The sequence below is a fragment of the Pelodiscus sinensis genome, chromosome 20 (assembly GCF_052426305.1).
Source record: "Pelodiscus sinensis isolate ZL-2025 chromosome 20, ASM5242630v1, whole genome shotgun sequence".
NCBI lineage: Eukaryota > Metazoa > Chordata > Testudines > Trionychidae > Pelodiscus > Pelodiscus sinensis.
The window spans coordinates 17799342-17827049 of record NC_143071.1 but is presented as its reverse complement, the minus strand read 5'-3'; the positions used below and the strand labels follow the sequence as shown (position 1 = coordinate 17827049).

General features: G+C 49.5%; 1 protein-coding gene across 1 annotated transcript; it reads left to right on the top strand.

Moving 5' to 3' along the window:
• The first annotated feature begins 5726 nt into the window (after positions 1 to 5726).
• FDXR (ferredoxin reductase) lies at positions 5727 to 27504 on the top strand. Its single transcript, XM_075903706.2, has 12 exons — positions 5727 to 5881; positions 10525 to 10622; positions 12958 to 13053; positions 14161 to 14283; positions 15864 to 15977; positions 16910 to 17011; positions 19211 to 19318; positions 19651 to 19735; positions 20622 to 20821; positions 21295 to 21466; positions 22327 to 22500; positions 25834 to 27504. The coding sequence occupies exons 1-12, from the start codon at positions 5803 to 5805 to the stop codon at positions 25962 to 25964; spliced, it is 1482 nt and encodes a 493-aa protein (XP_075759821.2). The 5' UTR covers positions 5727 to 5802; the 3' UTR covers positions 25965 to 27504.
• Positions 27505 to 27708: the final 204 nt, after the last annotated feature.

Sequence of the window (27708 nt, the reverse complement as noted above, 5' to 3'; positions counted from 1 at the left end):
TTCTTGGTGCCGAGAAAGCGTCGGCCCTTTCCAGTGCCGGATTGGATTGCGGCACAGATTCTGCAGCAGCAGGTGCCAGCGGTGCTGCTGGAGTCGGCGTTGATACTGGTGCAGGTGTCTTACACGATGAGGCTATCGGTGCCAATGTTGATCTTGGTGCCATCAGTGCCCGTGCAGTTGGCACCGAGGGTGCCATCTTTTTAGGTCTTGTATGCAAAGAGGCGGTACCGGACATTCCAGGTTTATCTCCCGTGCTCACCCTGCTCAGCAGGATCGGCGGCAGAGAATGTGCTGGTGGAGCCTGCATCTGTTTTGCAGGAGCTGCCCTTGGAGAGGACGCTTTCTGTTTCTGTATAGTAGCAGGGTCTATTGTAGCCACGGACGCCAAGTCAAACAGGATCATCTGAAGGCTCATTTCACTATCTCACTGGGCTCTCGCCGTTATCCTTGATCAATGGGTGCATTTCTGAGGCGCATCAGCCTTGCCCAAACAGCAGACACATGACGAATGGCCATCTGAGGCTGGTGTGGACTCACAACAAATGTCACATTTTTTAAAACCCAGAGAACCTGGCATCATCTGTTTGAGGGATGGTCTTTTTTGGGTCAGCATCCTAAAGGCTGATGGAACAAAGAAGTTTTTTCTTTTTTGAACTATGAACTATAAACTCTAACTATTAACTATAAATTGGCTATTAACAACAACAATTAACTAATAACTATCTATGCTTCTCTGACTAGACGAAGTTGGAGAGAAAGAGAAAGCTCCGTCTGCAACCGAGGGCGGTTGGGAGGAACTGGCGGGAGCTGGACCGCGCTCATGAGAAAAAGGGCATGAATGTCACGAGACGCTGGCCGCACATGCTGGTCCGGCTGACTACGTCTGTTAAAAGTCTCTGATCTATAGTGCCGGGACAAGCCTGATACCTACAGTGGAGCACCCATGGGGACATCACTCGAAGAAGAATTACCTGTTACTGATAACAAGTGTGAGTAGCAGATGCTGAACACAGCACAATTTGCAAGCATAGCCAGGCAGTACCCATGCTCAGTACTGTGACAGCTTTGACTGGGACCATCATCATCACAAAGAGCAGCGAGGGCTTGAATATGGAGGTTTCTGAGTAGCAGTGGTGATGCTCAAAATCACACTCTTTAAAAACATTTTGTCTGGTAGTTGTGCTTAAGCGACAATAGGAGTTGTCTGGTTTGTGGTGAGGCAGACAATGTAAATATACTTACTATTCAATGCAAATACATCCCACAGGGTAATAAAGGACACAAAGCTCCATATTCCTATGCCCCAGCCACATAAATTGTCTAGCCTTGGGGTGTTTATCTCTGGGTCGGAGGACATTCTTATCTGTCAGGCCTTCTTTAGAGAACATATTCTGGGAACGTATTCTGGGCCTCAAGGCTATTTTTCTGTTAGAAGTAGCCTCACAAAGGACTAACTTGTGTTTCTGTAGATAAAGAAAACTCAAATAGCAGCAGCTGTCATGGGTAGGACATTGGGGCAAGTATGAGAGCTAGCTGGCTGATGCTCAATCCAGATAAGACTGAGGGGATACTGGTAGGCTAAGTGACATGGTGTCAAGGCTGTTCCCCACTTTGGCAGGATAAATGCAGAAGTGGAGGCCCCCTAAAGTACCCCAAAACTTTCTCTCTCCAGGCTTTGGTATAAAACTTCTCCCCCAAATCCTAAAAACCTAAATTTTGGGGATAAAAATCTGCTGCCACCATCATGTGCTTTTGAACCCACAAACAGGGATGGATACTTGAAACCAACCCCCGGGTTACCCCAAGCTCTCTTCCCAAAAGAGCTTGAAAAAGAGAAAAGAGAAAAACAACCTTCAGTCTGTGTGGCTGCCCCTCTGTCGGGCAGGTACAGATATACAGTAATTCCTCATTTAACACTATAGATATTTTCATAAAATGATCATGGTAAGTGAAAACGTGTTATGCGGGGTCAATTTTCCCATTGAAGCGGTGGTGACTGTTGGGACCGGGACATAAGGTTGGGGGAGAAAGGGGACTGGGTTACAGCAGGGAGGGGAGGTGTTTAGCTCTGAGGAAGGGAAGGGGAGGAGAGGGGAGGAGGATTGGGTTGGGTGTATGCCCCTGTGACGGGTCTGCTGGGACCCGCACTGCGTCCGGCAAGCGGGGGGTCGTCGGGGAACGGCGCGGCAAGCGGCGAACCTTCCGCCGCTTTGCAGGGAGGCGGGGGAAGCCCCGCGCAGCCACCAGCAGTGGGCCGGCTGGGGAAATCGTGTTATACCAGGGATGGTTGTGTAATTCAAAAAATGTTCCCTAAAAAAAAAATTGTGCTATCTCGAAAATGTGTTAAGCGGGCACGTGTTAAATGAGGAATTACTGTACACACAGACCTTCTAGGACACAAAAAAGAACCAATACCGGTTACTTAGAAAAAGAAAATAACCTTTTATTACCAAAACAAGATTACAGTTGCAAACATGATTAAGGTGACTGTACGGTAAGAGTCACAAATTAATAAACTCATCGGGGAGTCCCATGGGCTCAGGACTTAGTTACAGAAGGGAGAAAAAAACATTTCTAACAGAACAGATCTTAGATCAGTGGTCTCCAACCTTTTTACACACCCAAGATCACTTTTTAAATGACAGACCAAGCCAAGATTTACCGCCCTGCCCCTTCCTTGAAGCTCCGCCCCTTCCTTGAAGCCCAGCCCTCTCTATTCTTCTCCTCTCCATCACTTGCTATCCCCAATCCTTATACTGCTGCTTTTTTAAAAAGGTTTTTCAACATTTGGAAGTGGTGCTCAGCCAGGGTGCACCACGCTCCAAGGTGCACCACGCTCCAGCACAGCTGGAGCTAGACACAGCCTCCCTGGGCTGAGCGCAGGGCAGCCAGGCTGGAGGGAAGAGAAGCGGCTGCCCGGCCAGCTGGCCATGGCACTCAGCCAGGGTGCACCAAGCTCCACGTGGGCAGGTGCAGAGGAGAAGCCGCCGATCAGCTGGAGTGCGGGGCAGCCTCTTTCAGCTGAAAGCCACAGTCAGCTGGCTGGGGTGTTTCAGCCCTCCCGACCTCCCAGCTCCCACCATTCCTCACAACTACTCACCTGTGTTGTTGCTCGGAGAGTAGCTGCTCCTCAAATAAGGAAATCTAATGTAAATGTACTGCACAAGCGCGCAGTTCAGAGAGGGCTCAAGAGCTACTCTTAGAGCCCCTGAGATCTACTGGTAGATCGTGATCTACCGGTTGGTGACCACGGTCTTAGATCCAAATTCTCAAACCAGAAAACAATAAAACCTGATGGATTTATCTAGACTTTTCCCTACTTACAGATGCTGAAGAGTCTTTTCTTGGAGAGAGACAAGTCCTCTGTCCCCCCTCAGAGAGTCAACTGGCTCAGAGACAAAGGAGGGGAAAATTAAAAATTCCTTTGTCTCGGTTTGAAATCCCTATCTGCATTTCTATTGGCTGAGCAGATACCTGGCTAGGTACAGGGACATAGTTAACCTCTTAATCCCCAAGCTACTGGCCATCTCTCATGGTCATGACACACCCCACAAATCGCAGATGGTGCTGGACAGCTTGGCTACGTCTAGACTGGCATGATTTTCCGGAAATGCTTTTAACGGAAAAGTTTTCCATTAAAAGCATTTTCGGAAAAGAGCGTCTAGATTGGCATGGACACTTTTCCGCAAAAGCACTTTTCCGCAAAAGCGTCCGTGGCCAATCTAGACGCGCTTTTGTGCAAAAAAAGCCCCAATTGCCATTTTCACGATCAGGGCTTTTTTGCGCAAAACAAATCTCAGCTGTCCACACTGACACCAGGGTCCTCTAGAAGATTATTTCGAATTTACTAAATTTAACTTCTGGACTCACGATTTTACAAATTCGAACTTGTGTATCCTCAAGATGGGGAAGAATCAAATGTAGTCCAAGGTAGGCTCTGTTAATGTGGATGCGCTACCTCAGACTTAGAGCCTAAGGAAGCACTCTGGGGAGCTGCAGAAGGCCTCCTGGAGGCCAATTAATTTGAAATAGTGGCACCGGAATGTCCACACTAACATTATTGCAGACTTACAAGTTCAGAATTAGTGTTATTCCTCATGAAACACAGGAGTACAGAGTTTGAATTCCACAACCCCTTATTCCAGAATAACGGGCTAGGTAATGTGGATGCCACTTACAAATTTGAACTTGGGGGCGTATTTCGGACTAAGGTATTTCCTAGTGCAGACCAGGCCTTAGAGAGCTGGTCCAAAATAGCCCAGGTCTGTAGATGACCTTCAAAGCCTGGTGCAAGGCACATGTGTTTATATGGGCTGCTGTGGCAGTGAGCCATTGAGAGAAATCAGATGTGAAGGAGAGAGGTTTGAGGATCTGCAAATATTATGTGTCCCCCCTGTAAATCTGGCAGGTGTGCCTAGAGTTTGGTTTTGTAAATAAATACATAATAATAATAATAATAATAATAATAAAATATCCTAAAGGCCAGTGGAGTTTTGCCATTTACTTCAATAGGAACAGGACTAAAATAAGGACCTTAAATAATTATATGGACTGATTAATCATGGTATATTGCTTTGAAGATGGAACATTCTATCCTTAAAGTCCCTGGGAAAGAGATCACAACCAAGTCATATTTGTTACTGAAGAAAAAGTCTTATGTTCTACACCTGCGGTGTCCAACATGCTAGCTATTAGCCACATGTGACTATTTGGTTGGTTGAGTGTGGCTATTTGTCTGGCTGAGTGCCTTCGGCATGTCAGCATTGCAGTAATAATGTAGGACTCTGCATTTCTATAGCACTGTCAGTCTAAGGCCGTGGTCACCAACCAGTAGATCACGATCTACCGGTAGATCTCAGGGGCTCTAAGAGTAGCTCTTGAGCCCTCTCTGAACTGTGCACCTGCGCAGTACATTTACATTAGATTTCCTCATGTAATGTAGACGGGGCTTCAAGGAAGGGGCGGGGCAGTAGATCGCCTGTTCTGAGACTTAAAAAGTGATCTTGGGTGTAAAAAGGTTGGAGACCACTGGTCTAAGGATCTCAAAGCCTTTTACAATAATAATGAATTAATCCCTGGGGGCCTGAGGTACACTGTTATCCCCATTGTACACATTAGAAAATAGAGGAACACAGAAGTTAATAGACATGGTCAGTTATGGAACACAACCCAGACCCCAGAGGCGCTGCATTACACAGCTAGGAGGCTTGCCCAAGGTCAGACAGGAAGTCAGTGGCAGAGACAGAACCTCAGTCTAACTCCCAGCCCATGCAGAGGATTCAGGGACTGTGTGATAGGAGCTGTGCTGGGACCATCCAGATGACCCTTCCCACGGGGTGGGGGGAGGAGGAGGTAACAGCCTGTTTGGGACCAGTGGCCTCTGGCTCCTTCTCCTCCCAATGTGCCTGGCCTCCCGCCTCTATGGTTCTTCCTAGCAGGGATTGGTTTGCAGACACTGGCCCCCTCGCGCTCCAGGCTAGGGGCGCGCCTAGCTGTGCGCGCGGGAGGATAAACCATAGAGACGGAATGCACAGGCCGGGAAGGGGCGCTTCCTCTCTATGCTGTGGGCGGTGTTCTGACTGGGCGTGGTTAGGCTAATTACACGATCGCCTTAGACTTGGTGCTTGAGTACGCGGGGGGCGGGAGCTGTGCGCCAGGGGCCGGGCTATGCTAATAAAAGGGGACGTTCTGCCATGTGATTGGTTACGACTGAAGCGGGGCGGAGCCTCGGCCTGGAGGGTGGGAGTGTGGAGGAGGCAGAGCGTGTCCGGCGGGCGGGGGTGTTCCCTGCGCGCTCTCAGCATGGGGCTGAGCTGCGGCCTCGTCTGCTGGAAGTGGGGGTCCCCTCTCCGCCGCTGGCGGCCTGACGGCGGCCTCGCGGGTAAGGAGGCCGCCCGCTGGCGCGGACCAATAGGGGGCGGGGATCTGGGGGGGACCGGACCAATGTGGGGGCTGGGAGCCGGGCTGTGCGGGGACCGGGCCAATGGGGGGTGGGGATCTGGGGGGGACCGGGCCAATGGGGGGGCTGGGGACCGTGCCAATGGGGGGCGGGGATCTGGGGGGGACCGGACCAATGGGGGGGCTGGGGACCGTACCAGTGGGGGGCGGGGCTCTGGGGGGGACCGGACCAATGTGGGGGCTGGGAGCCGGGCTGTGCGGGGACCGGGCCAATGGGGGGCGGGGATCTGGGGGGGACCGGGCTAATGGGGGGGCTGGGAGCAGGCCTGTGGGGGGACCGGGCCAATGGGGGGTGGGGATCTGGGGGGAACCGGGCCAATGGGGGGGCTGGGAGCAGGGCTGTGCGGGGACCGGGCCAATGGGGGGGCGGGGATCTGGGGGGGACCGGGCCAATGGGGGGGCGGGGATCTGGGGGGGACCAGGCCAATAGGGGCGGGGATCTGGGGGGGACCGGGCCAATGTGGGGGCTAGGAGCCGGGCTGTGGGGGGACCGGGCCAATGTGGGGGCGGGGATCTGGGGGGGACCGGACCAATGGGGAGGGCCGGAAGCCGGCTGTGGGGGGGGATCGGACCAGGGAAAGGGCGGTGGGGAAGGAGAGCTCGCTCATAGGGTGAGTGGAGTTGGCTAGAGGGAGCTTGACTGGGGGGTACCAGAGAGCTGGGCATGGGAGCCAGGCTATAGAGCTGTGTCCCTCAGCCTGTCCTCTACTGTGCTCCTTTCATGTCTGCTATGCCTTGGGTACCCCTAATTACACCCCACTTAAAAACTGCTAGTTTGTAAACTCAAACAAAGTGTCACAGCACACTTCTACTGATACATGGCTCCCTTGCTTATTGCTACCATTACAGCTATAAAATAAATCAATTGGAATATAACTGTACTTACATTTCGGTGTGTTATCTATAGTGCAATATAAACAATTCAGTGCTGTATGAAGTGTTAGTTTGTACTGACTTATCTGGTGCTTTTTATGTAGCCTGCTATGAAACTAGGCAAATCTATAGATGAGTTGGTGTACCCCAGTTGAGAACCACTGCAATAGATGGTCGGGAGAGGGCAGGGAAATGGGAACTTGGCCTCAGTGGTGCTGGAGAGCCTTAGGGCAGGGGTTCTCAAACTTTGTGATACCATGACCCCCTAAAATGCTAATGTGTATGACCCCGCCCCACCCTCACTGCTCTGGGTCACTTCCTCCCCCCTTCTGACCAGACTCCTTGCCCTCCTGGGGTTCCTTTAAGGTGTTTGTGGTCCTCAGCTCCCCCCCCCCTTTCTCCTCTGTGCCTCTTTTCTACTCGGTGTCCCTTTAGTTCCTTCTCTCTCTCCTCGCCTCCATCCTCCACTCCTTTCCTGTGTCTCCTCCTCTGACCCCCATGTGCCCTTATTTACCTCCGGGTCCTCTGCCCCAACCCAATCCCCCAGCCCGCTGCCTGAGGGACCCTGCCCTCTCCCAGCTGGGGAAGCATTCGGTTGCCCGGCAACCATGCCCCAGCCAGCCCCTCTTGCATCCACTCCTGCGCTGGCCTCACTCTCTTGCCGCCTTGCCTCCTGCTGCAGCTGAGCCGTGGTCCTGGAGTCCCGCGGCCCCAGCCATGCTGCGTGGCTTGCCGGTGGCTGCCTTAAACTGCCCTGCTGCTCATCGCAGCCCAGGAGAGAGGGGTCGCAAATGGAAAAACTGAATCCCCTCTAAGTTGCTCACGACTGGTTGCGACCCACAGTTTGAGAAACGTTGCCTTAGGGAATGAAAAATGAAGTGGTAGGAGGTGTGCTGTGGAGGCAGTGGTTGGGGTGTAGAGGAATGGGAGCTGTGTCACTGAGGAAATGCAGGGAGCAATATGATAATGAGATGGGAATGAGGTGAAGGAGCCAGCTGATTCTTCAATGTCCACATGCTTAAGAACAGTAACTGGCCATGAAGCCTGTGCTCACAAAAAGAGCTTGGCTGTTTGCAAGGATCCAGAGTCTTCACTCACAGAAGTGATAGCCCAAAGGAAGGACTATGCTACCTTGGAATAGGCCTACCCTGAAATGGCCAAAACACCGTTCCTGTCCCACAGATGTTGTGCCCTGGAATCTGCATTGCAAGGGCTTCTTCTGGAAGCTGCTTTCTGAAAGAGTGAATAAAACAGAGACCCCTAGGAATCTTTGGGCCTGATGTTTTTGGAAGATGAACACCTGTGTGGATGCTTTATTCTGAAGCACCATGTGTCTCAAATTGAGTTGAGACAATCTCTCATGGAAGTGTGATGCTAGGTGATGTAGAAGTGATTGGTGAGACAGCTGATGACATTAAATTGGTTTGGCTGATTTAAAAATAAAGCAACTAAAACCACTGCAGGTGAGAGAGATTTGGATGCAACAAGGGAAAAGACCAATGAGAGAGCAGAGCAAGTTCATCTGGCTACATATATAGCAATGCAAGTTGGTAAAACTACTTTAAACTTTTAATCTGCTGTTAGGCTCTGAACTTGCAAGATTTTTTTTCCAGAAAAAGAGTTGGAAGTAAGCGGCAAGAATGCCATGAAAATATCTGTCCTGTATTTAGTGTCAGTCTGAGATGCTTGGTGGCCTCTGGAAGGGAGGAGAAATATTAAAAAAGATGAAATTTTTATCAAATGGTGCAGCCTATGGAGTTAGCCTTAAAATAGAGGCATTTGAGTGAATATGACTCACTTTCAAACTGATCAACTTTTCCTTTTATTCTTGTCATGTAACTTGAGTGCCTAGGTTCATTTTCTTCAAGTAACACTGTTCAATACAATACAGTGTTGTAAATAAACCACTGATTTCCTGATGTTAGTAACTTCTAGGGTGACTAGAAGTAAAAGTACCCTGCAGCAATGCCTGTTTGGAAGACTCCACCATATCAAAATGCAGGACAATGTAGCACTTTAAAGACTAACAAGATGGTTTATTAGATGATGAGCTTTCATGGGCCAGACCCACTTCCTCAGATCCACTTGCTTCAGCTACCCCAGACTAACACGGCTACATTTCTATCACTATTCCACCATGTCAGTTAGCATTTCAAGAGCTAGAGCCCCTCTCTTTGTTAAATACATGTACATTTGGATGTAGGATTGTGTGCCTGGGAGTGTTGTTTGTTAGTGTCTTCAGAGACCTGTTGGGTTGCTGGTTTAAGCACAAATCAGTAGCGACTTTATTGTTGCCTGCTGACAGGCCTCAGAAGAATGAGCTGGTTTAGTCCAGTATGTGATGAACAAATTTCCATGTCTAAAAAATTGCCCTCATGGTTAATGCTATTTTGGGGGCTTGGTTGGCAGCCTCAGTAGAGGCCTAAAGTCTGAATGAACCATGGAAACTCAACTATTTTCTGTCCTCCGAGGTCAGGGTAAGTCAACTTTTTGGAGTGGGAAGGGGAGGACTCTTGCATTGCTATTGCCTGTACCATAGCTGTTCTGGGAAGAGAGAATTTCAGTCTCCGAGGATGTCCAGCTGCCACCGTTCACCAAGTGTAGAGTCACTAAAAATTATCCCCCACCCCATGCGCACATATCCTCTCCCTTTCAGAGGAGGGAGGAAAATCTGTTCCTGACTTGTACTTCTATCATGTCTTTCCTTTGGAGTCAAAGTGCTTTAATTAACATATTAATTAATGAAGCCCCAATTTCCTTGTGAGGTAGGTAGGAATTTCTGTACCTGATTTACAGGTGTAATGGTGGCATCAAGAGGTGACTTCCCAAGGCCAGCTACCTTCGGAGTCTGGAATGGAATCATGACTCCTACTCCTCAGTGCCTTCCCCAGACACGCTCCATTTCTAAGAGTCCAATTGACTCTACAGGGACAGTGGAAGTGGAGCTGGGTAGCTGCTTCTAAAATACACATATCAAGGACACTTCAGAAAAATATCAGGGTTTGACAGGGAGGGGTTGTTCCTGGCATTTGACCCCCATGCATTTTTCTTTGAATGCCTTTGTACTTAGAGGAATAAAACTTCTCAGCTGACTGGCAAGGTCGTGCTGGGCTATGGCTGAAATTGCTCTTTTGTCTCTGGCCCTTCCGATTGCTGTTTAATCGGATCACATTAAAGTTTATTGATGGCCTGTTCTCTGAATAGCCTGCACTGTGGGGAACATGAAACACTAGATTACCATTGCAGCAAGGTCTCTGGTTGGGCTTGTGTCTCAGGAGAAAAGTTTCAAGTGGGAGGGGGGCAAGAGAGTAGCACAGAAAGGGACTTAAAAAGTAATCCACAAGGAAGGTTGTCTTATGCCGTGTTTCAGCAAAGATTCCCTTCCAAAGGGGAAGTCTGTTACCTGGCAGAATCCCTGGGTATTTCAGAATCCCTGATATTTTCCTGTTGGTGGCTTGGCTATCCTTTCCTTTCCATGGTATGTACACATGTTCCTGAGGGTAACATCCATCCCTCTGTTTCAAAGTCCTGTGCTTCTCAAATACAGAAGAACTAGCTCTTAGAAGCCATTAGCATCCCTCCCAATTTCGAGGGCCAGCCAGCATGCGTGGGAAATCCTAGCAGGAGAAAAGGTATTTGTGTCAAGGGTAGTATTTTCTCTGCTCACTGACTGCTTTTGTGCTCTTTGCTCAGGCTTCAGCAAACTGCTTTCTACGGCTGCCCTTGCTCCTCAGATATGTATCGTGGGGAGTGGACCTGCTGGGTTTTACACTGCCCAGCACCTCCTGAAGGTAATTGGTTTTCCTTCAACACGAGGGGAGATTTTTCAGCCTCTTGCTTGCTGACATATGGGCTGTAGCCATCCTGCAACAATTCTGGGGGGATTCTTCTGGTGCCTGTATTGTGCTGGGTTGCCATAGTGGTTCTGTGCTGTCCCCGTCAAGCCAGGATGAAAAGCGTGTGCAGCGATGGAGTTGTATTGCCTATTGCTGTGGCTGAGCTGGCTTGCATGGTGAAGTGCAGGCACCACTGGGGAAGCTTCAGTAAACTAGAGCAGCCTCTGATCTGCTGAAGTTCTGCATGGAGCCAACTTGGTTCCCATAGCAGTCTGGGATCAGAAGCGTGCAAAGGTGGTTTAACATTTGCATCTATTCTAGTGGACTGCCCATCTGTTAGGTGCAGCACAACCTCTAACTCAGCTTCTTATGGACAAATCATCACTATAAATTAGGACAAAATTATGAGACTAGATTGCAGAACCTGCTGAGGATGCTGCTAATGAATAAATCTCATCCACAGGTGATTTATCAAGTGAGGTTACCTGCTTTTTGCTGTCTCTGAAGTACTCTTGAGCATGCTTTGGTATAATACTCTGCATTTTAGCCATTAGTGAACTACAAGGACAAATTTCAGGGCTATTTAATCTCCACAGGTAGCACAACAGAGACACTGTCTCAAAATAACTGCTGGCAAAGTACTTAAAGCAAAAAGTCTGTCTCTAAAATACATACAAGTTGCAAACCTAAAATGTCTTTAATCAGCAGCAAGATTTCAGAATCTTGGCTGGCATCATTAACTGATCTTTCACCCTATATATGTCTGCACCAATTGCTTAAATGTCCTGTGCCATACTCTCCATGATGGGCTGGTCATACATGGATTTCTGCTGGCAATGTTTTGCAGTATCTCGTATTCCTTTCACTGACCTAATGGGCATGTTCTAACATAAAACAGTTACTGCACAAAAATCAAACAGGCCATAGTCTCTAGCTCAATATGGTGCTCCTATTGGTACAAGTTAATGAATCCTCAGGTCAGAAGAGAGATCCTTGTGTAAAGTTTCTTTAAATAGTTCCTTTCCTCTTACTATTGGGGCAGGCTGGCAGAATCCACTGCATTACACTCTAGGGATGTAAGCGAGTAGTTGAGTAGTCGACTACTTGCATTTCCTTCTCCCCCATTGCCTCTGTATCAGAGACAGTAAGGGTGTGGGGGGGAGCTGGCACTCCATGTGGGTGAGGGGAGAACAGGGGACGCTGCCACGAAGCTGCCTCAGCCTGCAGCCGGCCCAGGTTCACTGTGAGCACAGGCTGCTCCGCACTGGCTGCTGGAGACGGGGGCCTCTGCCAACAGGGGCTGCAGTAGGGGTTGCTCCCGGACCCGGCATGAGCTGGGACTGGTCTGGGACCTACCCCCGCTGCAGCTCTGCAGTTTAAATGTAGTAGGAATCACGCTGTCTGTGTGCCTGGCTATTGCTACGCTTAAACTGCAGAGCTGCAGCGGGGGGTAGCTTCTGGACTCATCACGAGCTGGGACAGAGCGCCTTCTCTTATGGGCTACACGATCAGTTGATACAAATTGTGTTGACTACACGATTAGCCAATTACCTGCCTCTTAACATTCTTATTCCACCCTGATAATATGGTTTAGCTGAACGCAGGAGAGTTTTGCTATGGAAGTGCATACAAGCCTAAAATGCACAATATTGTACATTTCTAGTGCATCTGGTCCCCACATACTAATTTTTTAAAACGTTAATTGAGGATGGGAGTAGTCTGGCCAGCCTCTTTTCTTTTATTCCAAGCCAGCATTCTGCATACATCAGTTTACTTTTATTTTGGTGACTGACCAGAACATGTGAGTACTGTTAGGACAGCTAGTCTTTATAAGATCAGACAATTGTTGTCACCATTGTATGCGCCTCCTTACTATCTGAACACAACATCTTACAACCAAAATTAAATTCAGACAGCTTTGCTGATGTAAATATTCTTGCCCCAGCTGGACTTACCAGATGTTCTGCGACCTGTGCATTCAGAGGTAAAAGCAGACCCTTGATAAAGACTGTAGGGACACAGAGGATAGGCTATATCTTGCCTTCCGTTCCTGCATGATGACCCCAGTGTTCAGGAAGTTTATATGGGTCCCTGTGAACTACAGACTCCCCGCACGCCTACTCTCAGTTTTTGCTGTGCCTGCAGATTCAAGAAGTTCAGTGACTCTTGATGCACAGCCTGTTTCTGCAGCAGAAGGTTGATGCTGGTGCCTGTTAGCCGTTTAGCTTGTGTGTTTCTGTTCTGTCTTGGTTGATTATATCATAATTGTGAACTTGCTTTTCTCCTCTAGCACCACCAGCTAGCCCAGGTGGATATTTATGAGAAGCTGCCGGTTCCTTTTGGCCTTGTTCGTTTTGGAGTGGCACCAGATCATCCGGAAGTCAAAGTGAGTATTGGCTTTTCCATTGCCTCCTGGGAGGGATGGTGGAAATGGAGAGTCCGTTTCAGAAGCTTTGTCAGAGGGGTGAAATGGGTGTTCTCAGCTCAGTCGCATAAGCGGACAATGAGTTGTACATCCTCTCAGGTCTCTCCTCTTAGTATAAAAATTCTTAGGTGCAGTTCTTGTTGGTAGGGGATTCTCTGTACAATGGGGCCTGTTCTCTGTGGCCAGACCAGGTCTGGTCAGGCATTTGAGGCACTGAAGTGGTGTTTGACGAACAGAAAAAGGTACTGGAAGGCAGAGGCATTGGAGACTGACATGGGGGAGGAAAGCTTGAAAATGAGGGAGGTGCATATCAAAATTGCTGCACAGTCTGGTTTCAAGAGGAGCTTTTATTTTAAAACTTGGGAGAGGAAGGCAAGGACACTTGCTTCAGAAAGTCAGCGCTGAAATTATTCAGTCGTATTGGTGTCTCAGGATTTCTCCTTTAAGGAAAGGTGTTCTTGCTAGTACACTGCAGCAGCATGGTCTGTGATAAACCAGGGAGTGACCGGACCTGTCATGAAGGGTCAACTTATTAAAACCAGTGAGGTTCTTACTGAAAAATGAAAGAGTGCTTCTAAATGAGGCCCCCAAAATCCAGCCAGACTCTGGCCTTCTGTGCTGTGCCGGCTGGAACTTTGAGTTGCTCCTTTTCCTGCTTGTTTTGACTGTTCCAGGGACAAAAATTCAACCTAGCAAAACTTCCAGCCAGGTGTTCTCTTCAGTGGGGCAAACTCACACCAGCCGTAAATGGATCTTGTTCCTGCTTCTTGCCCTTTGCAATACCCACTAAAAATTATCTATGCTTCCTTTCGACAGAACTGACTGGTGTGGTGCCAAGCCATGGATAGCTGTGTTTATTTTAAAATGAAATATTCAAGCTTTTCTCAAAGAAGAGCAACACATCTCGGAGCAGCCAGTGTGAATTAGGGAAGGAGACGCTGACCTATAACTTCAAGGCTGTGTGGGGGCATTGAGGGCGTATTCATCCAGGGACCATGCCTCTGTCCCATCTCTGGCTGTGCTTTGCTGTTATATTTAAACCCTTTCAAATTTCTTTTGACCCAACAGAATGTAATCAACACATTTTCTCAGACGGCGCGTTCCGATCGCTGCTCCTTTTATGGGAACGTCACTATTGGGAAGGACGTGATGGTGGAGGAGCTGGAGCAGGCTTATCATGCAGTGGTTCTGGTGAGTTACTGGTTCCTGTGTCTGTGGGGAAGGGACTGGGAAAGATCCAACATGGTTTTGGGGGTATCTGCTGGATCTGTTTAGCCCGTTCTGTGACGTTTGGTTTTTAATGGGGAGGGAATCTGTCTCTCTCTTAGGTACTCCGTCACTATAATGTCTGAGCACCTCGCCAACCATTTTTAACTATTTCTCTACAGCACCCCTATATGGCAGGGCAGGGTTGATGGGAAACCAAGGCATGAAGCGGCTAAGTGACTTGCCCAAGGTCACTTGAAAGATTGTGGCAGAGCAGGGAATTGAATCCACATCTTCCCAGTCACAGATTGGTGTTCTAATCATTGAACCCGCCCTGTCTGCTGAGGATGAAGTGAGCCCTGTTGGGTATGAGTGGTAGGGGATGATTTTTGCAGCTACAGAAGATGGTGTTTGGATCTCTGAGTAATCTGTGCTCTGAGCTGGTGAATATTTGCTGTTGCCATTCAGCCTGATGTGCGCATCCCATAGCAGGTTGCTGACCTGGGGACCGTTCACCTCAGTGCTGGTTGCAGAGAAATGGCTGTTCCTTGTTTTCCATTACAGATTGGACTGGGACCCCTTCTGACTGGAATCATCATTCCAAGTCTGGTGCCTGACTCAGTTGTCAGGCTGTGGGTTGGCAGAAGGCTACAGCCTTTGACACTCAGCCAGGGGAGAACGTGTCTATGGCAAAGTCTCCCTGCTGAGCCGCTTGAGGAAATAGCTGTTGGTCTAAAAAGGGACGGGCTGTATGGTTGTTTGGGGACTGAGAGGAGATGCACAGTTACCATTTCTCCAGTTTTATGTTGCCCCTGCCCTAAAAATGCAGCTTGAAGCCCAGCTCTCCCTCCTCATGTCCTTGTGTCTGACATAGCCCAGCAGGGCCTGGACTAGTGTGGTGAGCAGGGATTCCTGCCGGCCAAGAAAGGAGAAGAGCCAGTAACTCCACAACTCACTGGGCAGCGATGAGTGACCCGGCTAGTGAGTGGGCCACATGAGCGGGCCCACTTCATCCCAATGCAGGATGGTCTCCTGGGATAGGGCAGTTTTGCTAACAGCACTGGAATCTGCAGCACCTAGAATCTGCAAGCTGTGCGGATTGAACCGTAGCAGCACTTGGACTGCAGAGAGTGCACAGATTTGTGTGCAATCAGCAGGCACCTCCCTTCACATGTCCTTGCTTTACAGGTTTGCCACTTGGGTAATCTTGGTTGGGGGGGAAAAAATGATGCAGACAGAAACCAGCAAAATCTGGTTACCCTGTGCATGGACAGTGGTAAACAATGTCTAGTGGGCCACACACAGAACCCCTGATGGGCAGCATGTAGCTCGTGGGCTGCAGGATGCCCACTGATACTTTAGGATCTTTGCTGTGCTGATCTACTACCCCGGCCAGTGCGCAGATAGTATGGTGACTGGCAGCAGTACAGTGTCCAAGAAATGCCACTGCAGAGCATTGGCTCCTCTGTGATGTGTGTAGTTGAAGACTTGCCTTGGGTCTGATATGTATACCCCCATGTAGCGACGTGTATATGACTATGGGAGTGTTGATTCTGTCTCTGCAGAGCTATGGTGCTGAAGACAACCGGATTCTGGGCATTCCAGGGGAGAACTTCTCGGGGGTTTATTCAGCCAGAGCGTTTGTGGGCTGGTACAACGGACTGCCCGAGAACAGAGATGTAAGGGTTTGTTTTTTCCTCTCTAAGACTTTGTACTCTTCATGCATCTGCATGCAGCCAGCCAGCTCCGGATTAGTGCCTGCCTGAGAGGCTTGCAATTGAAAAAGATTAGCAGATGCAAAATTAAATCCTTCTTAGATGTTAAAAATGTGAACAATTTTCACGTCAATAAGAGAGGATTAGCGAACTCTGTAGGTTGGCAGCGCTTCTTGGAGAGGACGTAAGGAAGCCCGAAAGGGACACTTTTAGGGCTGGAAAGATTACGCTGGTTTAGTAGATGTTCATAGAGCTTCCCTACAGGAGATATGGGAATCCAGGAGACCTAGAGGAGTGGGGGCCCAGGAGATACTGAAAGATTTGCCAGTTGGGAAAATAACTGAATGTATTGCTAACTAGTCTTTCTGACAAAGCCGCACTAGGCAACTGCATGAGGAGGAGTGACTGTTCGGCCTACCTGGGTCCCATTATCTGGATTGGAATGGCCACTAGATAGATACAGGAGGCTGAAGAAACTTCTGCCTTTGTATGTAAAAAATGTACAATAATAGTAATCAGGTAACTGACCAAAAATCGGTCGGTTACATGGTTAAATGTTTTACCTGAGGCTGTAGGGAGGGAAGAGTGCTAGAGGGGTGCCCCTGTGCTTAGGGTCCTAAGTGCCAGTCCCTCACTGCAGGCTTTGTCGTCGGCAGTATCCTGGCTGCAGACTCTGCTGCAGGTAGCTTCCAGGCATGCCTGAGGTCCCAGCTGCCAACCCCTCTCTGGGGACCCTAGTGGACTTTAACCATTAACCTGATGCTTATTAGTTTCTATCATCATTTAGCGGGTTGAACTCTTACATCCACAGAGAGAACTAGTCTTCAGTGGGGTAAAGATAACAGGGTCCACCAGCTGTTGAATGTGTTATTCAGTGGGTGTCTCTCTCCGTACAGCTAAAGCCCGACCTAAGCAGCGAGACAGCTGTGGTCCTGGGGCAGGGGAACGTGGCTCTGGATGTTGCCCGAATTCTGCTGTCTCCACTTGATACACTCAGGGTGAGTTGAGGCCGGTGCTGTAAAATATAGAACCCAAAGTGCAGTTTGTGTGTGAAGGGCTGGAAATTGACTTCAAATTCATTAGGGTTTGCTGGAAAGGGAAACTCAGACAAAAGAGCTAAATGAAACACCCCCCCCCGAGCCTACTGCCAGCTCTCTGGAGGATTCGGCTTTTGGGTTTTGTTTTCAAACAGCGCCTTTCTCCCTCACAGCCTGCTTCCCCCCTGCTCTTCCCGTATTTCTGTTGGCAATGCTCAGGCATTGCCAGGGGCGTGATTGGAGGAGGTGCGGATTCAGCATTACTCTTCTGCTGATGGGTGGAAAAAGCATATTTGGTGCTTTAAGAAAAGTCAAGGGCAGCACCATCCTCCAGTCTGTTCTGCCGTGTGTTAGAGCTTTCTCCAGTGTGAAATGTTCTAGGGAATACAGAAATGTTCTAGGGAATGGGGCTGGGATTCTCCCAGAGCCAGGGCGTCTCCCCTGTAAAACTCAGGGCCCATCCTGGCATTTCATTTTATCCCACACAACATCAAACTCCCTGAGTTCTTTAAAGACATTGACTAAAGCTGGGCCCTTTCTCCTTGCAAGGGCCCAAGCAGGAGCCGCTGCTTGCTGGAGCTGCTGGCAGGGCAGAAGTTTAGCATGAGTTTCTCTTTTGGAAAGGGTGCACCTCTTTCCCAAGCAGCTCTGCTTCCAAGGCTCTTAGCAGTAGCAACACCTTATGTACCTGCTCCTCAGCCTGTTAGATCTCTTCTCTGCTATGCTGGTTTGATAGCTGGGGCCTTGTTAGCAGCAGCTGCTGTCTACAGCTGCTGCCCCAGATGTTAGCACCAAGGGCCTCCCAGAGCTTACTGTTGCTCGGGAACTGAAGAGAGGCTGATTGAAACTTAACTACTACCTCCAACATTAATGGCTAAATTTAAGAGCTTGGGCTTTAGCCAGGTTTTAGAGGCCTTAAATAGTAAAACTGATTGGGAATTGAGAGCTGTGCTTCTAGCCATGTGGTCTTGGGGACCACAGGCCTTACTCAGCCAGAGCACAAAAGGGAATGGCATATGTCTGAAATGCAGTGTTCCCACAGCCAACTCTGTGCCTTAGATTTGCACCCTTTTTGTGCTGAATGTAGGTTCTTCCCTGCTTTTCTATCTCTGAAGCTAATCCAGCTACAAGCAAGTGAGCCTGGAAATGTGTTTGCACCTCGGGCATTGTTAATAAAGCTGTCAGCCAGTTCTGATTGCAGAATCTTTATCTGAAGGGGGTAGGAAGAGGCAGGACGGGGCCCTGCTGGGCTTTTCACATTGTCTAGCTTGCGATGCTGGCAGTTAGGAAAATCACCTTTTGATTTCTGAACTGAGCAAATCCGATTTGGATCCCTCTGAGGTACCGTCCAGCTGGAATCTCTTAATTAATCTCATCCCCTGAGTGAAACTGCCCTTCTCGTTTCCTTTCTGGTGTGTACTGGAGTCTCCTTATGTTTTGTTCTACTCCCCACCCCACGGCACGTTTTCAGTGGTGCCAGCATAGATCCCATCCCAGCCTGTAGGGAAGTTTCCTCAGCAACGAAGCTTCCTCTATTGTAGGGAACGGCAGAGGAGCCAACAGCCTTGTTGGGTCCCTGAGTATGGTGGTGGGGAGAGGAAGGCCTGCTCTGTGCTCCCAAAAGAATCACAGCATGCCCTCCCCCCAGCCCTCCACGCCTCCTGGAGTGTAGCACTCTGATTTAAAGGTCTCTGAGCTATGGGACCTTTTGACTCACTGGGCCCTGGAGCAGTTGTCTCCTTTGCACCGCCCCCCCCCCCACTTCCCACTGGCAGGCCTGCGGAACAGTAAAGGGACAAGTCATCAAATGCCCCCGTGTGCACCCCTACAGCAGAGGTGGTTAGAAAGGTGAGGTTGCTGTACTGGCCCCAGGATTTAAATGACTGGTTTGGGGCTGTGTGGGGCTGGGTTTCTTTTTAAGCACCATCTTCAAAGGCCTTTAAAGAAGGGAGACTTCCCTTTGAGACTGCTCCCTAAGATGTCACTGCTAAGGCTTGTAGCGCGATTTTCACTCAGTGCTTTAAGGCATTCGCTGTGAACACCACTTGTGCAAAAGGAAGGGGTGGTGCGCATGTGTGCGCGTGCGCGCAGGTGCCCCATTGTCTTCACCTTCCTCTGTCTCCCTCCATCTTGGTTCATTGTCGCATCTTTGTCTTGCAGAAGACAGACATCACTGAAGGCTCCTTGGCAGCCATTGCCTGCAGCAGGGTCAAGCGCGTGTGGCTTGTTGGGAGGAGGGGGCCCCTCCAGGTAGCTTTCACCATAAAGGTAAAACTGGCTGGCTTGATCTTAAGGATGTTGTATCGTGACAAGTTTTCCTGCGACTGTAACCCTGTGCCCCTCTTGCTATGGGTCTAGTTAGCGCGACGTGAGCTGTTGAAGCCGTTAATTGTGGCTCTAAGGGTCTGCCAGAAGGCATGGAAATGCAGGTGTCTCGGCTACTGTGCCCACCTGCTGAATGCTGCCTCCTGCCTGTAGGCATTGCCAGCTTGTGTGGTGAGGGTGGCTTCTCTTTTGGCTCTGCATTGTTCTTACAGCTTCTCTGTCTCCTCCGTACATGGGACAGCAAGGTATCACCTCTTCCTGTCTGACATTCCCAGGAGTTGCGGGAGATGATAAACCTGCCTGGAACCAGACCTCTCCTGGACTCTGCCGACTTCACAGGCCTGGGCGATGCTATTAAAGGTGAGGGAAGTGCTCAGTTGGAAATTGAGATTCCCGTGGCGGGGCGAATTCCCAAGGGTCCTGTCTGAGGGAGCTCTGAGCGGCGAAGGACGAGGTGATGGGGCCTTACCTTGTTTTTCAGTCTGGTGGCTAAACTAAAACAAAGCCAGTGGGCAAATGACTCTGCCCTCATTGCCCTTGTCTCTTGGAATCTAGTCTCTAATTCCTGCCTTCTCAGGGTTGTAATGAGACAGCTCGTTCCTTCTTCCCCTTGGCCTTCATTTGCTTGCTTGGCCGTAAGGCTCCAGAAGAAGCCCTTGCAATTCACTGATTGACTAACACATGAGTTCCACCTGGCTAAGCCACTGCTGACAGAGCAGGTAGCCCTGGTGGCAAGCCTGTAAGGATGGCTAGCAGCAGGAGAGCTGCAGCCCCTCTGGTGCCTGGAAGAAATGGACATGCTGCCAGTAAGGGCTGGATGTCCCAACCTAGCTTGCCTTCTCTGGCTTGTAACAGCATTACGTGGCTGGGTGGGGGGCTGGGATTGGGGAGAGCTCATCCAGGGCAGGATCAGTGACTTCAGTGAAGGCGAGTCCAGGTCTGAAAGCCGATGTTCCCAGCTCAATTGGAAAGAGTTTGGTTCTAAGGTGCCCTTGGACTTTCTACTCACATTGAGTTCAGAGACTGGAACAGCTTTGTCAAAAGCCACAAAATCCCATTTGTGCAGCTGTGCCAGGCACAGCTATCTGCCGTATGCATGCTTAGAGGCTTGCAAGGCTTGACTTCCTGTAACTCCTTAGCATTAACTGGATGCTGGTCCTTACTCTCCTTGTGTGGTCCCCCTCTGGAGACTGCCAGACCTTTGTTCAGGGCTCCCTGTGCTCTTGCAGTGCTCTTGTAATTCTAGATGTTCCCAGACCCAGGAAGCGTCTGACCGAGCTGATGGTCAAGTCGGCTCTGGAGACACCTGGTGAGAGAGAGGCTGGTCGCTGGGCATCCGCAACCAAAGAGTGGGGCTTGAAGTTCCGACGCAGCCCGCTGGAGGTCCTGCCTGCTGCTGACGGGAAGCAAGCAAGAGGCGTACGACTGGCCGTCACCAGACTGGAAGTATGGACTCAGAGTTCTCTTTGTAGCGGATTTGCCTTCCCCATGCTAGGCTCTCTGTGTTGCTGAGAGATGAGTAAAAGTCTGTTGCATCCACTTGGATCTGGAGATCTCTGGGGAGCCCTTCTGCGTTAATCTAAAGACAGCTTGATACTCCTGGTCTAATTAGAAGCAGCAGAACTGCCTGCTGTCTGAGCAGCTGGACTGGCAGATTCTTGGGAAGCCAGCACTGGGTCTCCCCCAGGAGCTGTTTCTGATACAAAGACAGCGTTTTCTTTCCCTTGGCATTGATCGCTGCAACTGGCGAATGCTCCCACGAGCCAGCCTCCTAAATATCCAATAACGGGATTGCCAGTGAATCCGGGCGGTAGAATGGAGATGTTGCTGCTTCTCTTGGGGTGATAAGACTTGACTGCATTTGCAGTGCAGGCTCTTTAACTATTTGCTTTCTTCCCATCACTCCCTGTGTCATGTAGGGTTCGGGCGAGTCTGCCAGAGCTGTCCCCACCGGAGAAATGGAGGAGCTTGAATGTGGATTGGTCCTCAGCAGCATTGGCTACCGGAGCCTCCCGCTTGACCCTTCCGTACCATTTGACCCCAAACTGGGGATCATCCCCAACAGCCTGGGCAGGGTCCAGGGGGTACCAGGTCAGTGTGAATGCTCAGGGTGCCATGTTTGGGTAACACCGCTTGTGTGTGGGGGACAGGCTTTTAGGAAGGTTGAAGAGGAAGTGGCCTGGAGGTTTGTGTGGAAAGGAGTGAATGGGAGAGTCTGGGCTTGTGTAAAATCGGGATCAGGAAACCAGTGTTCCATCCCTATCCAGTTCCTAGGCATTCTTTGTGACCCCTCTTGGGCAAGCCATTTATCTGTGCCTCGGTTTCCCCATCCATACAAGTGCTGTAATACTGCCTGTTTTAAAGGCGCAGTGAGGCATCATTCACCAACGTCTGGAGAATGTTTTAACATCCTTTGGCAGAAGTTGCTATCGAGGTATCAGGTAGCGTAGCAGCTGGACCATTTTGTGTCCTTGTTATTAAAAAAGTTAGTTTTAAAGATTTGTCCCACATTTTGGAACATTAACAGCTCAGGCACACAAATCAGACGACACAAACTAGCAGGTAATTATTAGTTTATTAAGGAGAAATGGAAGCCTGCGTTCATGAGGCACTGTAAACTCCTGTAGCAGCTCTGCACTGGAAAGGACAGTGCAATTAAGACAATGCGCACTCTGCTGTGGGGAGAGTAGATACTACCCTATTACGCATCACAGATCAGATGCTCCAGTGGGCCTGGTAGTGATCCATGTGATGTATCCTAGTGAAAACTCTTGTTAAATGTGGTTAACTGCATCTGAGACAGCCTGGGCATGAAACATCAGTGGGTCAGGACATGTAGATCTGTAGTTAATGCCCCCACAGGGACTCAAGCATTTGCTGGACCCTGTCCATACACGTGCACTGGGGATTGCGTAAGAGCATGTCAGTATTTGTCTAACATGCTGTCCTAGGTCTGTACTGCAGCGGCTGGGTGAAGAGAGGCCCCACCGGCGTGATTATCACCACCATGAGCGATAGCTTTGACACAGCCCAGTCCGTGCTAGAAGATCTCCAGTCGGGGGTGCTCAACCTTTCAGACACCAAGGAAGGCTTCAAGTCCTTGAGAAGCGTTCTCCACAGTCGAGGTTGGTGAATGTGCATCCATGAGTCCTTGTGTGAGAGCACCTGTAGCAATGAACAGAGGTGTGGTGTCAACCAACCTCCTTCTAGCAAACTCATGCAGAAGTTCTAGGCTGAGACGTTGGGTTAATGAATGGTCTCCTGAAATCTGGAGCCTGGGTTCTAATTTGACAAGGAAAAGGGTTTGATTTTTGTCTGTCTGTAGCAGACATTCCTCTTGCCCTCATTTCCTGGTGGGTGGTGGGAGAGGAGGAGAAAACGAATGTCACACATGCTGTTCTGTCAGTCTCTGTACAGACAGGCTCATGGTGCTGAGAGTGAGGATTGAATTGCACAGGCAAGCCTGAGTGGGCAAAACTTGCACAGTGCACTCTCTGCTGTTCCTGGTGTGTTCACTTGTGTGGACGCTACCCGAGCTAAATTCCACCCATCTTTCTAACATTTGATTTTGGAAAGCCTAGGTTACACTTTGGCTGTGTCTAGACTACATGGCTCCATCGACGGAGCCATGTAGATGAGGGTTGTAGGCAAAGGGAAATGAAGCGGCGATTTAAATAAAGCCCTTTGTCGGCAGGGGAGCGTCCAGACTAGCGCGCTGAGCCGACAAACAGCTGATCAGCTGTTTGTCGGCTCAGCGCGGCAGCCATGTAAGTTTAAATGAAGCGGCGATTATTTAAATCGCCGCTTCATTTCTCTTTGCCCAATAAATAAATCTACATGCCTCCATCGACGGAGCCATGTAGTGTCGACGTACCCTTTGTGTGCTGATTGGACACGGGAAGCCGTTCTTGCTTGTCTCTGACTTTCACTTTTTGCCAGGAACACTGTCTTTTTAAATTAAAAAAAGGGTGAAAATTATACAGTGCCTTTGGATTAGGGATGTAAAACCCTATTTAGTTAGTTAACTGGTTAAATGTAAAGTTTAATTGGCTAATCGATTAAAGGGGGGTTAGCTGGGCTAGAGCAGCTCCCCCACCGTGGACAGGGGCTGATCTGGTCTGCTGCTTCAGCCACCACCGATTAACCAGAACCAGTAAGTCTGACCTGTTGAGGGTGAGGCTTACCAGTTAACCATTCACATCCGTACTTTGGATTAGTTTGCCACAAACTCACCAAAGCAGCAATAAGGTGGAGTGCTGAATAGAGAGCGACCGAGTGCTATTTTGGGCACCTCTGCTCTGCCTAGTCTCTTAATGTTATCATGTGGAACCTTGTATACAAAGCTTTTGAGTGGTTACTGTGAACGTATTAGTGACAGGCGGCTGTCCAGGGTCTGAGATGGTTACTCGCTGCTCTGTTCAAGGACAGCATGAGCTCCTCACCAGCAGGAATTCTGAGCCCTCTCAGAAGGAGTCACAAACCAGGGCCCCCCGCCCTTACCCAGAGAAACCCTGAGCCCCAGCCCTCAACCAGGAGACCCTCTAGTGCAGTGGTTCCCAAACTTTTTGGCATCACGCCCCCCTTTTTCATTTTTGAAAAACCCTCATGCACCCACCCCCTAAAGCAGCAAAAATTGTTGAGCAAAAAAAGAACGGAACAGGGCAGCAAAACTTGATTGGGGGGGAGGCTGGGTCACCTCGCGCCCCACTGGAATTTCTTCACGTTCCCCCAGTTTGGGAACCCATGCTCTAGTGGGTCGCTGCGTCATCCACCCCACCTGCCTGGAGGTGCCCTTCCACCCTCCTTCCTTGCTCTGCCTCCCTCCCCCCCAGCAGTCCTGTGCGCCCGTCCCTCAGCTTTTCTCCCAGATGTCCCTGCCTACTCATGCTTGCACCCCTCTGCTCTTTTGCCTTCTCAGCCCGGTTCTTCTGCATGGCCCACCTCCCCATCCTCACTCCCTGTAGTCCCAGGCCTGGCTCTACCCCTAGAGCTCAGCTTCCTTCTCAGCCAGCTCTTCCCTACCCATTCACTCTGCCTCATTTCCACTGCCCTGCCGCACTGTGGACCTGCATGGGGGTTTTAAGTGACAGAGATCTCCTGCTTTCCACCCTGTGCTGCCTGCTCTGCTGATTTTAGTGCAAGGCTTAAAGGGGCAGGGAGCTCTGGGCCCACTTCTGCCCTGCTGTTCTGCAAAACTGAGCTCCGGGTTTCACCACAGCTGCTGCCTTGCTGCTACAGCACCGCTATTTAAAAGGACCAAGTCAGGGCTGCTGCTTAACTCCACCAGGCCTCTGTGCAATTTCCCCCTTTGCTCCCCTTGTTGTTGGGCCTGCCCACCAGAGCTGCACTCCCACAATGCCTCAGTCCTAACCTGGAAGAACCACCTCCAAGAATGTAAGAGACGATATTTCCATGGGCAGCTAAACCCTTGGTACTGCTGCTGAGGTAGCCACGAGGGTGCCGGTCATGCTGGTAGATTCTGTAGTGTGAACACAAGGGCTCTGTCGTCTGTGATCAAGCTCATTTAACAGATGATACTCAATAGCTCTTGCTTTCTACTAATCTGATCCATATTTAAGTCCCTGATTTAGAGAGACATTTCTACCCGGTTCACCCCTGGAGGCGGCCTGTTCTCAGAGCCTTCCCTGTGATGAATCTCTCCTTGAACTCTGCACTTATAGGCTCTCAGGAATTAGCACAGTCAGAAAACACCAAGTGGTGCAAATAATTCCCTAGTGGACAGTTATGGAACAGCCTCTCTGGATGGAAATTTTCTTCCTAACACTCTGATTTAGTGGTTAACTTATGCCCTGAAGCATGAGGGCTACTAGCCTTTAATTTTTGTATCTTGCCTCAATCTAACTGCAAACCATACTCTTAGCCCCTCTTGCCAGTGGTTTGCACAGGCTGTGGGGAGCAGAGTGTGTAGCATCCAACCGCACTTTTTGTTATGGAAAAAACCACCTTTCTGGTGGGACTGCAATTCTCCCAAATGAAATGCAATTATTAAGGTGCCTTCAAGACTGCACGGCAGGGGCTAGGCAAGGGCCATTTAAAAACTGCAGTGTCATGTCAGTTGCATAAATGGTGTGGCTACTGCTTTTGAATGGCTTTCATAGAAAATCCTTCCAGGCACGTTTGGGGACACATTAAAACGCCCAGGAGGGTCATTTGTAGCTGCTGTATTTAAAGGCTTTCAGTTAAACTGTGCTTCCCTCCAACAATTCAAAACTTTAACTGAACCAAAGCCGTTTCCCTGAAGCAAGTGCTGCACTGAATGTTGTGACTCTCAAGTGTGTCTGATCAGGCAAAGTTGACTGGCTATCTGCAATCTGCCCTCCTGCAGAGTTCTGGAGGCGCCTGCGTTTGCAGGGTTCTGGGTTTTCTGTGTGCTTACATGTTTCGTTCTTGTTCATTTGCGAAAGATGGGCCTGCACTTTCTCTTGCTGTCACACCAGGGGTCCATCCGGTCACCTTCTCCGACTGGGAGAAGATAGATGCTGCTGAAGTGGCAAGAGGCAAGTTGGCTGGCAAACCTCGGGAGAAGATAGTGGATCTTCAGGAGATGCTGCAGTTGATCGGTCACTGACGAGGCCTGTGCACAGCTCCCTGGGTGTGAGGAAAGTGACATATCCATGGTGTATCCTTTGCATTTCCTCAGCAAGTCCCACTTGCTGCTGGGAGTGTCTGCCATGGAGAAAGGGCACAGTCAGATCTGATTGCTGTGCTTGGCTGCATGGAAGAAGGTGGGTGGCCTAGGCCTAGGGACCTTTCGGGTACTGAGCTGGAATGGACTCTGGAGTCTCAAAGCAGATACGAGTTTACACAAGGCCATGTATTACTGACTCCAGCCACCTTCCCTTCCTGAACCAGTCTTATAGGTGGTCGCTGCAGAACCTGGAAACTTGCTATAGACTGGGTCACTTGGGCATAAATGTTTGGTTGGACCAGATGCCGTGTAGGGGGAGAGGCCCTGGCTTGCTGATCTCCTTTGACCATTAGAGAAGTTTTACGGCACCTGTAAAGCCAGTGAGAGAAAACGGGCAACCGTCCCCTTTCCATCTACACCAACAGCCTGAAGCCAAATGGCTTGATTCCTTTGTAACCTGTCACAGTCTGAGCAAGTTATTTTCTCTTTTAAATCCCTTTTAAATAAACCCTTTCAAGAAGAGGAAGATGAAGGGGGAGCTACAGTTTAAAACTCCAACCTTTTAATCTGTGTCTGCGTTCATCTAGGAGCTGGCGGGCCGGCCTAGGGTTGCAGCTAGCCGTGAAGCTGATAAATGCAGGGCAGTGGTTCTCACCCACTGAGTGAGTGTTGCTTTCTGTCTGTTGCCAACTTTACTAGGCAGCCTGGGTCAATAAGCCTTGGAGAGTCCCGATCAGCACTTCATGGAGGGACCCTACACCGGACTGGACTGATTCTGTTTTATTTTAGCCTGTGGAGCAGGGGGAATTGATAAATATATAATTGACTTGTCCCTGAATCATCCGTGTACTGGTACTTAGAAGCTACAGCCAGTCCTGATTGGGACTAGTGGCAGCCTCTTGGCTGTCTACTTTATTTGGTAGACTGTGTATTTTGAAGATTGTTAAACACTCTTTGATCACATCTATCATGTTTTAAATGACTCCAGATTTTGCTGATAAACTGTGAGCCCCTAGAGACTAATGTCCTCTCTTTTAGTGACAGAAGAAGTAGAGCTATAAGGGCTACCTGTCTGGCTGTGACTGCATCTGTGTCGCATGTAAACTGTTCAGATCCCTTTTCTATGTGAACACATGTTTTAATGACCACATCTGCAGAGTTCCCCCTCCCCCATCAGGTAAATGTCTACCATCCACCAGGTCTCTGGTGTTTGGGGAGTTAAATCTCTGTCCTTATGCAACCCTTGGTCCCTTTGCTGACATTGTCAGTTTGGGTGCTGTTTTGTTGCGTCGTGGACACCTGTCTGCTGGGAGGTTCCAGATTGTATTTCCATGCTCAGCATTTAGTCCGGTTGTAGACGAGACAGATCTGGGCCTCATCTCTTTTAAAATCTCATTTGCAAACTCATTAAGAAACTCAGGAAATGCGATGACTGCTGGAAACATCTATGCAAATGAGCAATAAAGCTTGCTGAACAGCTGTTTGTGCGACGTGACTCGTGTTATGTCGTAAGGATGATGCATTTGTAATGTTAAACTCTGAGCTGGAGATTACGTGGACTCTGGATTTGGAAAGGTGATTAAGCTTTTTTTGGTAATGCTGTCGACTACAAGGGAATGGAACTGTTCTGCCCTGCTTTGAGCCTGGGCATGCAGAAACCTAAGAGTAGAGGAAACTATTACAA